This window comes from Eublepharis macularius, chromosome 1 (assembly GCF_028583425.1).
Source record: "Eublepharis macularius isolate TG4126 chromosome 1, MPM_Emac_v1.0, whole genome shotgun sequence".
Classification (NCBI taxonomy): domain Eukaryota; kingdom Metazoa; phylum Chordata; class Lepidosauria; order Squamata; family Eublepharidae; genus Eublepharis; species Eublepharis macularius.
Window position 1 is genome coordinate 26,500,435 of NC_072790.1, and position 15,588 is coordinate 26,516,022.

A 15,588-nucleotide genomic window follows, 5' to 3' on the forward strand; every position below is an offset into this window, starting at 1 on the left:
CTGTCAGTGGTAGAGATTAGAGCACCTACTTGGGGAGGCCATGAAATGGCCCCCCCAAGTGGGAGCAGGCTGAGCCTTGGTGGGGGGTGGGAGGAGGGGTGGGAGAAGGGCCCCTGAGGGTAAGGGGGCATTTTGCATGCAAAATGCCACCCCTGGCAAAGGAAGCCTGCTTCTTCATTTTTTCCCCATAGGAAATAATGAAGAAGATGCTCCTTTATGGGAGGATGGGGGGACCTGCTTTGGGGGGCCATAACATGGCCCCCCAAAGTCCAATCTGTCTGAAACTTGGGTGGTTGTTAGAGAAGGGTTAGAGGAAGGTCCCCACCAATTTTGGGCTTATTCGGTGGGAAAATGCCTCCTCCAGGCGTCCTGGAAGACGGAGGCATTTTCCCATAGAAAAAAGCCGAAAGAATGCCGAAATAATGCCGAAAGAATCCCGAATCCCGAATCCCGAAAGAGATTCTTGTTTCGGCTTTCAGCTTTAACGATAGAGAATTTTCTTTCGGCTTTCTACTTTCAGCTATAGCCGAAAATTTTTGGCTTGCACACCCCTATTGGCAAATGAAACATAAATGAGTTCACTATTAACTGATGTACGATTCCTGCATCTAATGTCGGGAAATGGGAAAGTAGCATGTGGCCAAAATCGAGAGGGTGCAGAGGAGAGCAACGAGAATGATCAGGGGTCTGGAGATTGAGCCCCATGAGGAAAGGCTGAGGGCCTTGGGAATGTTTAGTTTGGAGAAGAGGAGGTTGAGGGGGGGCATGATTACTCTGTTTAAATATTTGAAAGGCTGTCATTTGGAGGAGGGCAAGGAGCTGTTCCAGTTGGCAGCAGAGGGTAGGACGCGAAGCAATGGGCTAAAACTACATGCACAAAGGTACCGGCTGGATATTAGGAAAAACTTTTTCACGGTCAGAGTAGTTCAAAAGTGGAATCAGCTGCCTAGGGAGGTGGTGAGCTCCCCTTCACTGGCAGTTTTCAAGAAGAGGCTGGATGAATAATTGTCAGAGATGCTTTAGGCTGATCCTGCACTGGGCAGGGGGTTGGACTAGATGGTCTATATGGCCCCTTCCAACTCTATGTTTCTATGAGTTACTTCACAAGTAGGTGGGCATTTTTTATAAAGGAAATAGAGTTACATCATAACAGAATGGACCAGAAAAATGCACCTTCTATTGTTTGTGACTTGTTTAATATGCTATGGCTAATACTTTATGCTTTTGTTTCATACTGTTGTAATTCTAGTCCTTTTACTGTAAAATGTCTCATCCTATTGATACCATTGATTCACACTGTGTAATCCGCCTTGAGTCCCAGTGAGAAAGGCAAGATTATAAATAACATTAAAAATATTTTTTTTTATAAGTGGGTCTCTGTTCCAGAAGTTTGAGAACTCCTGCTTTAGCCAGTGTTGTGTAGTGGTTAGAGTGTCAGACTAGGATTTAGGACACCTGGGTTCAAATCCCTGCTCGGACATGCATGCTCACTCGGTGACCTTGGGCTATCACTCACTCAGCCCAGCCTACCTCACAGGGTCGTTGCGAGGATAAAACCGGTGAGGAGAATGATGAAAGCCGCTTTGGTTCCTATTGGGGAGAAAGGCAAGGTATAAATGATGTAAACAAATAAATAAAACGTTAAGGGGGGTGGTGGTGATCTATTTTCTCTCCCATAGCTTTAAAGCTTTTCCTTAACCACAAAGCCTCCGAACTGCTTTCCTTTCTCTTCTACCCCCTTTGAGCAACTTTTCCTTTCCCCTCAGCCGCCCCGGCCGCCCTCTTCCCGCCCGCACCTGTTTGCTCATCACAAAGCCTCCTCCTCCCCCTCCCGTCAAAACCCCGCACATCCTAAGACCAATCAGGTGGCAAGAGGGAGAAGCCGCGGGCCAATCAGAGCGCGCGCCTCTACTCCCTCGCGTCTCCTCCACCCGCCTCCCTCGCAGTACTAGTCGGCTCAGGCGGAGATAACGTTCTTTTACCGTTAGTGGCGGTTGGGGGAGAGAGGTTAGTGCGCAGGCGCGCGGCAGCGACCGGGACTGTTGCGCCGGCGGCCGGCGGATGACCTTGGCTCTTTTCGGCCGCCGCCGGAGGAAGGCGGAGAGGCGGTAAGTGAAAAGGAAAGCGGGGCGAGGGGGGAGGTTTTAGACTGGAGCCGGCCGGGAGCGCGGTCTCCGCCCCCTCCCGCCGCTTTCGGTAAGGTAAACCGGGTCGCCCGCCTCCTGGCTGCGTAGGTTTCAGCGCGGCGCCTGAGGAAATAACGCCAAGGGGGCGGGCAACTCGGGCTCTGCTCTCAAGGGCGGACGTGAACTTTCATCGCGCAGGGAGTTCCGTGGACGATTTTTTTAGATGGGGAGGGGCGATTTTGAGTGGGACCCCCCCGGGGGGGATTTAAATCCTTTGATCCTGTTGCGCTGCTGGTAAATTAAGTTTTGAAAAAGAACCACCGCAGAGTCCAAACACGGAACTCGCAGCGCGCGTCTGGATGTTTTTGCATATGAGGTAGGCATGACGAGGCCTTTCTTCACCCATGTTGGATAATGTGCTTTGAATGCGCTTTGGCAATCGTTTGCAAGTGGGGTTTTCCCGCTTTACGCAGTTAAATCCGGATGCAAAGTACATTGAAAGTGAATGCATCTGACCAAGAGAGCTGTGGCTGTCGAAAGCTTATGCTACAATAAAGCTGGTAAGTCTTAAAGGTGCTACTGGACTCTACTATTTTGAAAGTGGATTGCTGAGCACGTGGGAAAGAATCCAGTTGCAAACGATTGCTAAAGTATATTGAAAAGTGCATCTAGTGAGAAGTATATAGTATAGTGAAAAGCGTGTGTGAAAGTAGCAGGATCGACTCTCAGGAAAAGGCCTGCCAGAGGAAGGCTTGGCCTGTTGGTTCCAGTCCAGCACAAACGTGTCCCAGTAGCTTAAGTTTTTTTAAAAGGCTTTATAAAAGGGGTTTGTGTGATTTCTCAAGAGAGGGTTCCCTAAAAATTGTATTCCTTTGTTCTACAAGCAGGGATGGAATTTGGGACAGAAGCAGGGGGTGAGGCAGGCAGTTGGGAATTCACATTCTGGTGTATGGGAAAGGAAACTGAAGCAGGCTCACTTGGATGATGACTGGAGAGGGTTAACCGCATTAGTGTATTGCGAAAATAAAACATGAGCCTTGTGGCATCTTTAAGACTAGCAAGATCTTATTTCTGTGTACATTTTCTATGGACTAGAGTTCTTGTCACCAATGACAGATAGCAGGTGTTTGACAGGCAGGGTCAAGGGATTACAAAACATGGCAATGTAAAGTTCAGGAAAAATAAAGTTATTTCTCTAGATTTTTGCTGAACTAGAGTCCCTGTAGGAATTGCGATGGCTGAAAAAAGCCTTATATCCTTTTGCTAGAGAAAAGTTTTGTAACCCCTTGGGTATGGTAGTGAGGTGGTTCTATTGGTCATAAAGGAAACAGAATTATGCAATATTTATGTTTGTATGGACCTGGCGCCATATCTTTCTCCTAACTGGCTAACTTTAAGTACCTTGTATATATGTTGAACTCAGATCTGTGTCTGTAAGTAAATGTCAAAAGTTTTTTAATTGAGTGACTAACTGTAATACAGATTTGAAAAAATTCCTCCAGATGAGAAGTTACTACTTGTCTCTGTAAAGTTGTTGAAATTATTGAAAGAATTGCCTTAAAAGTTATTCGTGGAAAGGGAACTTAAATAAGGAAATTTTGCTGAGAAGTTACTTGACTGTATCCAAATGAGCATTAAATATTGTAAAAATCTTTGTCCTTCTGTAAGTTCAGAGCTGAAGTTGTTAATGTGTTCTAAGATGAAAACCAGGAAGTAAAAACTGGTCAGTCTAGTTTTGTCATAAACTAAGAGAAAAATTATTAAGGAAAAAAGGAGTCTGGTGTAATATTAAGTAGTGTACTAATGGCTGAGTCTAAATAACTGGTTTTTCCTTGCACTTTTTCTTTCTAAAGCTGTACACATCATAAAAGGGAAAGTACTCTGGCCTCAACACATGTAAGGACTACAATCACTTGAGCAACTAAGCTGATATACTGCAGTTTTATTCATGCAAAGGACTTCAACAAAAGTACAAGCTGGGATATGACAGGTAAAGCCGATTAGTAAATATCCAGTCTTTTTTCTCACTGTGATTGGTAATCAAATAGCAGTTTTTGTAAGAACAAACAAAACTTGTTGAGTTTTTTAATCTTGGTGGCAAATGACTGGTTCAGTTTGGATAGAAACAGCCCAGCAATATGTGAGGATGATGAGAAACCGGTGGTTAGTTTCCTGGGTTTTTTATTGAAATTGATTGTGGGGAGGGGTGTGAAGTTAACTAGAGCAGCAGAAAGTGAGGATGCGTGTAGGATTTTTTTTTAACCTACAGGTCTTTTCTTGATGGAATTGCAGCCACTCCTTATCTGTTCCTGCTGTAGCTTTCTTTCCCCGCGGTGGAGAAAAAGAAGCTTGGGAAGGATTATTTTTTATTTGGAAGGCAGCCCATGGGGAAAAAGCTAATCACCTTTTATCCCTGGCCACCGCTTGAACCAAGTTAGGTTAGGAGTTTTTCATAGCCACATTTTAAGTTTTTAAATATCAGGAAACAAATCATGAGTCTCCCAAGATAATTATTACCTGCTCAAGTGAAAGATCCTACACTTATTTTCCCATTGTGGATACATATGCATTGCTAGGGAGACAGAGTATGCTTGAATATAAGACCACACAGAAAGTAAGTCACTTGAGCATTCCCGTGTAAGATGTCTTGTGTAAAGAGACTCTCAGCAAATATCTTGTGAGCAATAGCTACAATGTCCTTGATTCTCCTCTGGGTCTGAGTTTGTCAGGTGACCAGATTACTATCTGTCAGCAGCATCTCTGCTCTTACTGATTTTTTCCAAGGATCTCCTGATAAGCTTCTAATCCATAGCATGCCTATCCTTGGGCTGAAGGTAAATGGATTCTGTTGTGCTATACAAACTATTAGTGTTCTCAAACCATCAAAAAGCTGTTATCAGTATCAGCTCTACAGGCAGGCAGCTGCCTCCAGTTACCAGCTCAGGTTTCTTTGGTCAGTTCTATGTGGCAAGTTTGGAAACTTCCGGAGGGCTGGGGAAAGGGATATGCCACATTACCAAAAAGTAGTGGCTTCACTTTGAAAGTTTTGTAGTGCTTTGATAGTGTTTGTAATAATGCTATATGTTGTCATCTTGAGAAACTTACACAGATGGAATCATTGGATTCTTAGGAAGTTTCATAGCAAACTAAGTGACCCGTGACTTTATTCCTAAAAAAGTCTGTCTCCTCTCGCTTCCTCTCCCAGATCAGTATGTGCTGTCTGATTAAGAATGCCACCCATATCTTCAGAACCTAGTTCTAAATAATGTTGTAACATTAGTTACTCTCAGCAGAGTTCCAGAGTCTTGCACTGAAAAGGAGTTAGCCAGGGAAAATGGAATGAACATATTTTTCGTAGAAACAGTTCACTAAATGAGGAATAAAACTTTGAAGAAGACAGCACTGTACTCTATGCACTGTCACAGGGGAGATCTAGATTGCAAGCACACTCTTAATGGGATAGTAATTATTGGCACAAGTTGAATATACATGGAAAATAATAGCAGCAAGATTTGCTTAGAGTTTGTTTGGACATTCAGCCCTTCTTTATTTATAACCAGCTGTCGAAGTATGACATAGTAGGAAGAAAATCTATACACTAGTTTTTTAAAAAATCTGTAAATCATACATGCTGAGTTCATGGGAAATTATCCTGTATGCTTTAGTAGTGCTTACCCTTATCTGTAGTAGTCACTGTTGACAATAAAGATTGTGCTAGCAGCAATTTTTGTTAAGTCAAAATAATCCCTTAGGTTTTGTTGGAATGATACTTCTGATACAGCAACTAGCTTGAACTGACATTCTTAATAAGGCTTTATAATTTTTTCTCTATAGGTATATCTTCTGAATCTCAACAAACAAAATCGTACCCACAATGAATTTAGTATTGGTATTCCTCCTCAGTGGAATAATTGCTTGCTCTAGAGCTAAGTCTGCATACAAGCCAACACCTAGATTACTCCTGGTGTCTTTTGATGGTTTCAGAGCTGATTATTTGAAGACGTACAATCTTCCATATCTCCAAGATTTTATTAAAGAGGGCGTGCTTGTGGAACATGTTACAAATGCTTTCATCACAAAAACTTTCCCTAATCATTACAGTATAGTCACAGGGTTGTACGAGGAAGCTCATGGGATTGTCGCAAATGCCATGTTTGATGCTGCTACAAAGAAAAACTTTTCCCAGTTCAATGATGTAGATCCTTTTTGGTGGGATGAAGCAATTCCCATATGGGTTACCAACCAGTGGCAAGAGAACAGAACAAGTGCTGCTGCAATGTGGCCTGGTACAGATGTCAGCATTCACAATACCACCCCTCATTTTTTCATGAAATATAATCGTTCAGTAAGTTTCAGCAAAAGATTAGAAAATATCATCAGATGGTTGAACAGTTCTGACCCTCTTGTCACTTTTGCTACTCTCTATTGGGAAGAACCAGATGCAAGTGGCCACCAGTACGGCCCAGAAGATACTAAAAACATGTCCAACGTCTTACAGGAAGTGGATAAACTTGTCGGCCACCTTGTTAAAAGCCTGAAGGTCTCTGAGCTGTGGGACAAGATAAATGTTATAATTACCAGTGATCATGGCATGGCACAGTGTTCCCAGGAACGGTTGATCAAACTGGATACGTGCGTTGAACCATGGTCATACAGGCTGATTGACAAGAGCCCAGTTGCAGCCATACTGCCTTACAGTAAGTATAGATCGAATTCAGGTTGACTTTTAAAAATGACATTTTAAAGATTATTAACATTGCACCGTTTTTGACCCTTGTTAACATAAAAGGATGTTTTTTTAAAATTATTTTAAAATATTTTTATTTATTTATTTAAAGTTATAAATGATTGAACTGTTTTCTAAATAGTAAAAATGTGTTCTACATTCTTTGCCTATTTTATGAGGTCTAAAAATCTGTGAAATATGCATATGCATGCTGAACTGGCATCTCTTAATGAGCCTACATTTTCTATAGTCAAAGCAGTTATTTGAGGGGGACAAGTTCAGGTTCTTGCTAAGGGGATAAGTTGCTAAAAAGTGTATCAGTGCTTCAAGCTCACTATCTAGTTTCTCTTCAGATGAAACATATGTATATGACAAGTTGAAAACCTGCAATCCTAATATGAAGGTTTACCGTAAAGAAGACATTCCAGACCGATATCATTACCATCATAATGAGCGCATTCAACCCATAATCCTGGTTGCAGATGAAGGCTGGACAATTGTGCAAAATGAGACCCTTCCAAAATGTAAGTATTTTCTTCCTGCTTGTAACTTTTGGGCTGACTGGAAAAAATTACTGGCTTTCACATGCACAGGATTAGGTAGTCATGCAGAGTCATCATCTGAACGCCGGAGCCTTTGGGAAATCCTGCACGCATTCAGTCTTGTCTCTGCACCGGGAAAACTGATAGCTGGGATTAACTGCCATCTCACAGTTTCAGCCAAATTCCTTATGTAATCTAATTCATATTCAAGCTACCACTTTCTTGTAGTATACTAGTCTAAGATAATATATAGCCCGTTTCAAGGTTGACTTCCTAAACTGATTTGATCAAATTAGATAATGTGTCATTGGTGGACCAATGACAGCTATTTCACATAACAGCTCTACCAGCACAACCAGTGTTGCATTGTGTATTGTCCTTTCCTATTACGTCCTGTACCTGAAATCTTTTGAACTGATATGCAAGCTTAAAGTACAGAGGAGGAGGGTTGTCATATACTTCAAATGAGTAGTTGAATGCCCTAAAGCCATAATTGCCTTATACTAGTTACATTTTGTCAAAATTTTCAGCTGCATTGGATAAAAGAAGCTGTATCAAACCTGCCAAGAAAGTATGTAGAAATGGTGACCTAGCGGTAGTAGGTATTTGTATTAATTAAAGCTCAAGTCAAGGGCTGAAAGTTTTCCAGGGGCTGAAAGTTTTCACAGCTTTCTCATCTCCCCCCTCTCACAGCAATCTGAAATGCCCTCAGGATGACAGGGAGCATTTCAAACTTCTGTGGGAGGGAGAAGGCAAATAGAAATCCTTCCACTTGCAGAAATCTTCAGGGGGGTGTAAACCAAAATAGTCGGTATCTGAAATAGATGCTCTGTTGGTCATCTGTGTGATTGTGATGGCTACAGGATGTCACTCTCCTTCAGTCCTTAAAACTTTCCCACGTGATTGTTTCCCACACAGCCAGACAGATGGCTTATGGGGCCAGCATGTTGTAAATAACCACACTTTGCTGATAGCAATGGTCTGAGGAGACAGATTCAAATGGTGCATGTGACCTATCATGTCTCAAACTTGAAACTCTGTGACATGTGACAGGAGCAAGATGGTATCATGCGATTCAAGACTGATGTTCCTGGAGAGACTTCGTAAATCAGAAAAGAATATGCAAAATGTGGTTTCATTTTTAAAAAAAAAACATCTGTTTCATGGAACAGTTTTACTTTTGTTGACCTCTGTTGTAAAGAGATGCTGTAGTGTGGCATTTGAAGAAACTGTCTTTTCCCTGTACAGTCTAACATGACTGTTAGCAACTCGCTACAGAGGAACTAAGGAGGGATTTAGAGTTGTTGTCCTTTTCCTCCAGCGAGGGCCTGGTCTCCTTGTCCCACTCTTGACTACTCAACTAAACCTGGCCTCTAGAGCTTGAGGTTAAAAAAATGAGCTCAGAAACTGCATGGTGGGGCAGAGAGTGACAGAAACACTCTTTTGCCTGCAAGGAAAAACCCACTCTTAAGGGGGAAGGACACCATCCTCATATCCCTGGGTATTAAGCAGAAGTTGGTAAAATATGCCCCTCTGGGAGACTCCAGCACCAAGAAGGTTTTAATCCTGCACCCTCATTCTTGCCCTAGTTTAAAAACAATACGCCCCCAAATAGAAATATTTGCTTTTCTTCAAATGGACACAACTTGTCTATATTCAAAATTTAGCATTTTTATAGCTGCCTTCAGGTTTGGAGGTGCCATAATCGTTACATTTAAGGGTACGTTGTTTGTCCAAGGATATTACGTCAAATATATCTTTCCCCTTTTAGCTTATTTCTGAACATCTTAGTTGAGATAATTTCAGAGGGTTGGATCCAGCCAGCTTTTTCTCTTCATTTAACTCAGCCCCCCATTTCATATGGCTTTTGTGCATGCAGGTCCCATGATCCCCAGGATTACCTTTTTTGGTGATTACAGGGTACCCCATTTTATTTCTTTTAATGGCATGGTGGGGAGGGAAGCAGGAGCTGACCTCTGCCCTTTAATAGAGGAATCATTCAGAACTGGGCAGAATCCATATTTGTGATGCAGACAATAGGCTTGTAAAAACCCAGACTGGAGACATTTGTTACTTCCTCTTGTCCATGTTAATGAACAGGAGTATGAATTATTTATTTATTAAGCACCCAGCGATCAAACAGAACCAGGAAGAATGTAGTAACTACTTGATATCCCACAGGGTAGTCCATCATGAATAAGGAAATCCTTTCAGAGCATGTATGGTATAGTCGACGCACCAGCTAACTAGATAGGATAGGGAAAGAACTTTACTTCCCCCCCCCCATCTTGTGAGTGACCTTGCTATATGTTCCCACCTTGTTTTTTCTTATACTTTGCTTAAGATTTCTCCAACGTCCTCTTTATGGTACATTTTTACAATGGTTCTTTATACTTACCTACATTTTCTGTGTTGTTTGTTTTTTGTTTTCTTTGAAAAAAATTAGAAGTATATTTTCATTCTATTTTAGAAACATCCATGAGGTTGTATTGTCAAAGGCTTTCATGGCCGGAGAACGATGGTTGTTGTGGATTTTTCAGGCTGTATAGCTGTGGTCTTGGCATTGATCTCTGTCTTTTGGTGCTACACCTCTGAAGATGCCAGTCACAGCTGCTGGCGAAACGTCAGGAACTACAATGCCAAGACCACGGCAATACAGCCCAGAAAACCCACAACAACCATCCATGAGGTTCCCCTCACTTTTTTAAAGATGCTTTCATGTCAATATTTTTAGACTAATATTGTTACTGAATTTAAAGTGAATGCTGTTTTGTGCTTTTTTTCTCCTGGATGTTTTTGGCAGCAATATGTGAATATGCTCTTTAATTCATTTTTAAAGCTTAATTAGCAATTTAGAAATTTTTAAATGTTTTAAAAAAATTTGTTCTATTTTATCCTCACAACAACCCTGTGAGGTAGGTTAAGCTAAAGGTGTGACTGGCCCAAGGTCACCTGGCAATCTTCCTTGGCAGAGTTGAGATTTGAAGTTGTATTTCCCCATCAGTCTCACATAATGGAATGAATGAATGAATTTATTTGCGGTCAGAGACCATAACAATGACAATACATCCTTATCAATCAATAGAATAGTTAAATCCAGCATAAAAATGTAGAGGACATAGAAAAATACATTTAGCATTTAAAATCTTATCTTAAAATGTATATAGTTCTTTGGGAACTGCAGGACATAATGGACTGTGACTCTCTTTAACCCATCTTCTTTTATAAAGCCTACTGCGGTTCTAAGCAGTTGTCTGCTCTCTTATAAATATGTGAAGCTGTCTTATACCAAAGCAGGCCATTGGTCTGTCAAAGTCAGCCCTGTCACCTCTGATTAGCAGTGGCTCTCTGGGATCTCGTGTGAAGGTTTTTTTATATCACCTACACTTTTTAACAAGAGATGCCTTCTTGCAAGCAGAGAGGATGCTCTGCTGGTGAGCTGTCTTCCCCTTGCTCTATCAGCTATTTCCTACCTGGCAGTTCTGTAATTCCCACCGCGATATCACTATCAGGGCTTTTGACTTCAGGAAAACATTTGTTCTTTTGAGATTTTTGGTCCCATTATAAAGACAAAGTGATATTTTTCTAGTAAAGAGCACCAGATGCATCTGACAAAGAGAGCTGTGGCTCTCAAAAGCTTATGCTACAATAGCGTTGGTTAGTCTTAAAGGTGCTACTGGAGTCTTTACTATTTTGCTACTAGAGACTAACACGGCTAACTCCTCTGGATCGCTGCTATTTTCCTGCTTGTCTAAGGGGGTTCACTGAGTATGTAGGTTGTGTGTATGCCTGGGCTGTGTTTTGTGAGTACATACCAGGGCTGTGTTTGGCCTGTATGATGCTCAACCACAGCCTTTGCTGTAAAATTGTTCCCAAGCATAGTGCCTGACTTCCCCATAGTAATGAATGGCAGCCATCATATGCGAAGGAAAGAAGGGGAAGCCTTTGGTGCGCTCCTTGAATAGAGTGAGAAGTGAACATTGAGAGTAAATCAGTTTTATTAGAAATGTATTGAGCTGTAGTGGGAGGAAGAGGGACTTAGAACAAGAATGATTAGGTTGAGGTACAGTGACATAAACTATAAATATTAAGCTGCCTGGGAAGTGTTGGGTTATGAAACAGTCCTGAGACCTGTGAAAGGAATGGCTTTTAGAGGGTATATTTTTGTATTCTGCAGGATTGCCTCTTGTGAAGGAAGAGCAGTTACTTCTGACTTTATATGCATGTCAACTCTGGATTTCTTTTTTCAGTAGGAGACCACGGCTATGATAATGCATTTCCAAGCATGCATCCATTCTTGGCAGCTCATGGGCCTGCTTTCCGCAGAGGTTATAAGCGGAAGACAATGAATACTGTTGATATTTATCCCATGATGTGTCACATCCTTGGCTTGACACCCCAGCCCAATAATGGCACCTTGACCAATGCCAAGTGTTTGCTAGTTGACCAGTGGTGCATAAATATCCCTGAAGCCATTGGTATCGTGATTGGTGCCTTGATGGTGTTAACTACTCTGACGTGCCTTATCATCATCATGAAGAACAGAACGCCTTCTCTGCGACCATTTTCACGCCTTCAGCTTCAGGAAGATGATGACGATCCCTTAATTGGATAATTTGCTTAGGAGCCTGGGCAGTGCTCCAGTGACTGTGTCTTGAAGACTTTACATGATAGGTAAACTTACACTGGAGAATGTCTTGTGATGCACTTTAATAAAAATCCATCCTGAATACTGTAGAGAAATAGTGTCTCTCTCTGAGAAAGAGCCACTGAATAGAACAATGAAAGTACAGAGTTCACAGAAATTATTTTTACAGCCTCTCCCTTGATGTACATCTTGTTGTTTTTTTGTTGTTCTATAGGTTCCATCTCCTTGAATAAAACCAATTTCCTACTGGAAAAGATACTGCATCTGTGTTAATGTGCGTTCAGTTAATAAAATACCAGTTGAAGTAGTGTATGATTTTAAACATTTACAAATGACACTGCTTGCACTTGGTACATAAATTTTGGGAACAATCATAACTTGAATTCAGGTAGACATTTCTCTTACAATAAGTACTTTAGCTGGTATGCATTGATTTGGTTGAATAAAAGAGGAATCATTTCCACAGTGTTGTTAGACTTTCTAGGAACGGCTGCTGCAAGGAGATAGCTAACTAAATGAGAAGCATGAGGCTTCTACATATCTAGCTCTTGTCTCTACTATCTGTAACACCATCCTCTGCAAATAGGAAATACAGATTAGCCCACCTTATTAGGATTTTGAAATAGAAATATAAACTCCAGCAGTTATAAATTACAACCAGTACAGAGGACAGAATAATATGTCAAGTAATTTACACATTCTAGCCCAAAGCCATATATCTAGAGCTACTGTCTGTGTGCTTCCTTCCTCAAAGTTATGATCTGGCCAGCTTACTGCCACTAGGCCATCTTACTCCTTGTAGATGACCCTTGTGTTGAGACCGTTGGATTTAAATGCCTGTGTATGCACTCACCTAAATGTATGGAACGCTTGTGTGAGACAACCACATAGCCCTGTGGGCGTCTCATATTTATTTTAATACTTCACATGCTTGGCTTGACTGGCATAGTAAAAACACTTAAATGTTACTCCTAGCTGAGTGGATCACATGCATAAGGAACAGCTGTTTAATGGTAACTGTTGAATAACATTTAAATCAGCTGTGACTATGTTTTTAAATAGACTGTATTTATAGATGTTTCTACTAATTATTCAAAATCTTAACAGATCAGTGAGTTAAATGGTGCTGTATTTAGCCTTTCAGCTGAAACGTGCAAAACCTGTGGCAGTTTTATCAGAAGAAAAAAAGACCTGCAAGGAGAGGGGGAGATCTAAACGTGAACAAATCCAGTTCTGTCACTAATTGCAGAACTACCCATCTTAAAGGTAGATTTGTAATACAGTTAACAAACTATAGCCCAGGTGAGCCTGATCTTGTCAGATCTCAGAAGCTAAGCAGGGTGGGACTTAGTAATTGGATGGGAGACCTCCTACAGAGACGAGGGTTGCAGAGACAGGCAATGGCAAACTACCTCTGTTAGTCTCCTGCCATGAAAACCCCACCGGGGGTTGCCATAGGTCAACTCTCCACCACCACAGCATGCTATAGATCCTCTCTTCTTGTTGCACGTTTAAAGGTTAGCTTAGCGTCTTAGGGGAAATAAGTATGTATAGGTGGTCGTGTGTTAATCCTTGTTAAAGTTGCTTAGAGTTGTTTTGGTTATAAGATTTTTTTTAATGCACTGATTACCAAAATTCTTATCCTTTGTCTCCTTCAACAGCCTTATATTTCTGCATATTTTAAGAACTGCTTTAAAAGAACCTGATAGTTAACATAGTGACTTTTTTTGAAAAGCTACTTACCAAATGGTGGGATCCAAAGAATTGCAAGCAGTACTCAGTGTGTGCAGCCAAACACTACACCTTTCCCTTTCCAGAAGTATGTTCCTCTGCCATCCAAAAAGCTTGCAGCAATATCCTATTAGATTTATAGGGCTACTGCAAGAAGGCAGTCAGTTTCATTTGTGTGTTTGCTGAGTGGGGGAAAGTTGTATGTAAAAATTGTATTTTGAAGTGTTTAAAGGGGCAGTGCCTTAAATGGATAAACATATTTATATACGTATAACATGGGTTTCTATGGAAAGGTTTTGTCTATATAAAATTTTAAAAATCCTGTTGTAGACATGGTTATTGTTTTCTGTGTTGCTAAATTTAGCCAATAGCACTTTCTGATATACCACATTTACTTTTATAACAGCGGGTCTGACATTTAAATCAAATTTTTCTTGACCTTTCTTGTATGACCTGTTCTGTTGAAGATATAAGCAGGTACTGGATTTTAGAAAATTGCTGTGTATATGTGAATCTTATTTCTGATCTGTAGAAGGTGGGGATAGGAAAGAAAAATGCGACACGGAGAGATAAAACTGGGTAAAGCTGTGTCATTTCTGCTTTAAGAACAGGCAATTTGCATTTCCTCTTGCCTTGTTTAACATAGAGCTTCCTTGCCTTGTTTAGCATAAAACTTTTTGGACTTGGAAGTTGCAGAACAAGTTCCAGTCACACAGCATCTGGAAAGAACAATATACCTATTTCTTGCAAAAAACATTAGTTCAGTAAAGGAACAAATGTTGGCATGCTATTCAAGGTCATGTCAAGCAGTGTGGAGAACTTGAGTTCCCTGCGTGAAAAGTCAGAAAGAAGGTTATGGTACAACTGAGCTGTTGTCGTCAGAGGCTATTTGATATCTGATATGATTGTGTCCACTGAAAACATTTGGGATCTGGCATAGGCACACTATTAGGCTGGTATAAAACGGGGTATATTGCTGAGCTGCTAGAATTTCAGAAGCCATGGTAAACTCATCCCCATGTTTTTGTAATAATTGTTCCCAAACATGTGCCCATATAATTGCAGTATGCTGCTTTTATTATGTGTGGAAAAGAACAAAGTTGAGAGAAGGCTCACCAGGTGATATTACCTAGTGGTTACAGGGTTGCTATACTGCCCCCCTTCTAGCGAAGCAAGATGAGATTGTGGCTGGAGGGTGGGTGGTGGTTTTTGGCCTCCCTCCCAGTCCATCTTTAAGCAGGCTGATTCCGATGGAAGACCCAGACTCTCATTCTACTTGCAGAGCCCATGTTAAACCCATTCTGTTGTTTTCCAAAACCATCCCTGTTTTATGCATTACTATAACTGGTGGTCTGAGCATCTTTGCAAAACAGCTCAGGACCCAGCTGGATGGTGCAGCGTCCGGATAGGGCCCACGGCTCAGCAGGAGCAGGCATTTGGAAAAGACCTTGAGGGGACAAGATCTCCTGATCCCACTAGCCCCTCCTGGTATTTTTAAATGGCTGGATCCAGCCCTAAAATGGCGCTGGCGTCCATAGGTTGAAACCGTGGCTGCCGTAACATCTAGTTAGGCCCTAAGCTATAAGCAATGGGACCAGGCTGGCCGGCATTAATTAGAACAACAAACGGTAATGTTTATTTTTTAAACTAATTCATTTTGGAAGAGAGATTTAAACAAGGTTGCAGAGAAAATGATGTCTCTGCAATAGTGGCACTGGGATGTAAGAGAAAACATGCATGTCTGAAAGCAGCGCTAATACTGCAAAATTAGTTCAAATGCATTGGGTACTGATTTGTTTCTCGTTCCCATTCAAG

The 15,588-nt window shown here is 41.3% G+C and overlaps 1 protein-coding gene across 2 annotated transcripts; it reads left to right on the plus strand.

Moving 5' to 3' along the window:
- The first annotated feature begins 1,957 nt into the window (after positions 1-1,957).
- Positions 1,958-12,296, plus strand: ENPP4 (ectonucleotide pyrophosphatase/phosphodiesterase 4). Of its 2 annotated transcripts, none has more exons than XM_054989771.1 (5): positions 1,958-2,108; positions 3,980-4,116; positions 5,961-6,823; positions 7,206-7,376; positions 11,645-12,296. In XM_054989771.1, exons 3-5 carry the CDS (start codon positions 6,001-6,003, stop codon positions 12,007-12,009), a joined length of 1,359 nt encoding a protein of 452 aa, XP_054845746.1. In that variant the 5' UTR covers positions 1,958-2,108; positions 3,980-4,116; positions 5,961-6,000; the 3' UTR covers positions 12,010-12,296. The 2 variants fall into 2 exon arrangements, with proteins under 2 accessions (XP_054845746.1, XP_054845755.1); XM_054989780.1 differs by lacking the exon at positions 1,958-2,108 and adding an exon at positions 2,356-2,502.
- Positions 12,297-15,588: the final 3,292 nt, after the last annotated feature.

What these genes read in the sequence shown, in the direction of transcription:
- ENPP4 (XM_054989771.1), top strand. Translation starts at nt 6,001, where the DNA reads ATGAATTTAGTATTGGTATTCCTCCTCAGTGGAATAATTGCTTGCTCT. An exon ending in TGCAGCCATACTGCCTTACA is followed by an intron (nt 6,824 to 7,205) that starts GTAAGTATAGAT and finishes GTTTCTCTTCAG; the next exon opens with ATGAAACATATGTATATGAC. An exon ending in AAATGAGACCCTTCCAAAAT is followed by an intron (nt 7,377 to 11,644) that starts GTAAGTATTTTC and finishes TTCTTTTTTCAG; the next exon opens with TAGGAGACCACGGCTATGAT.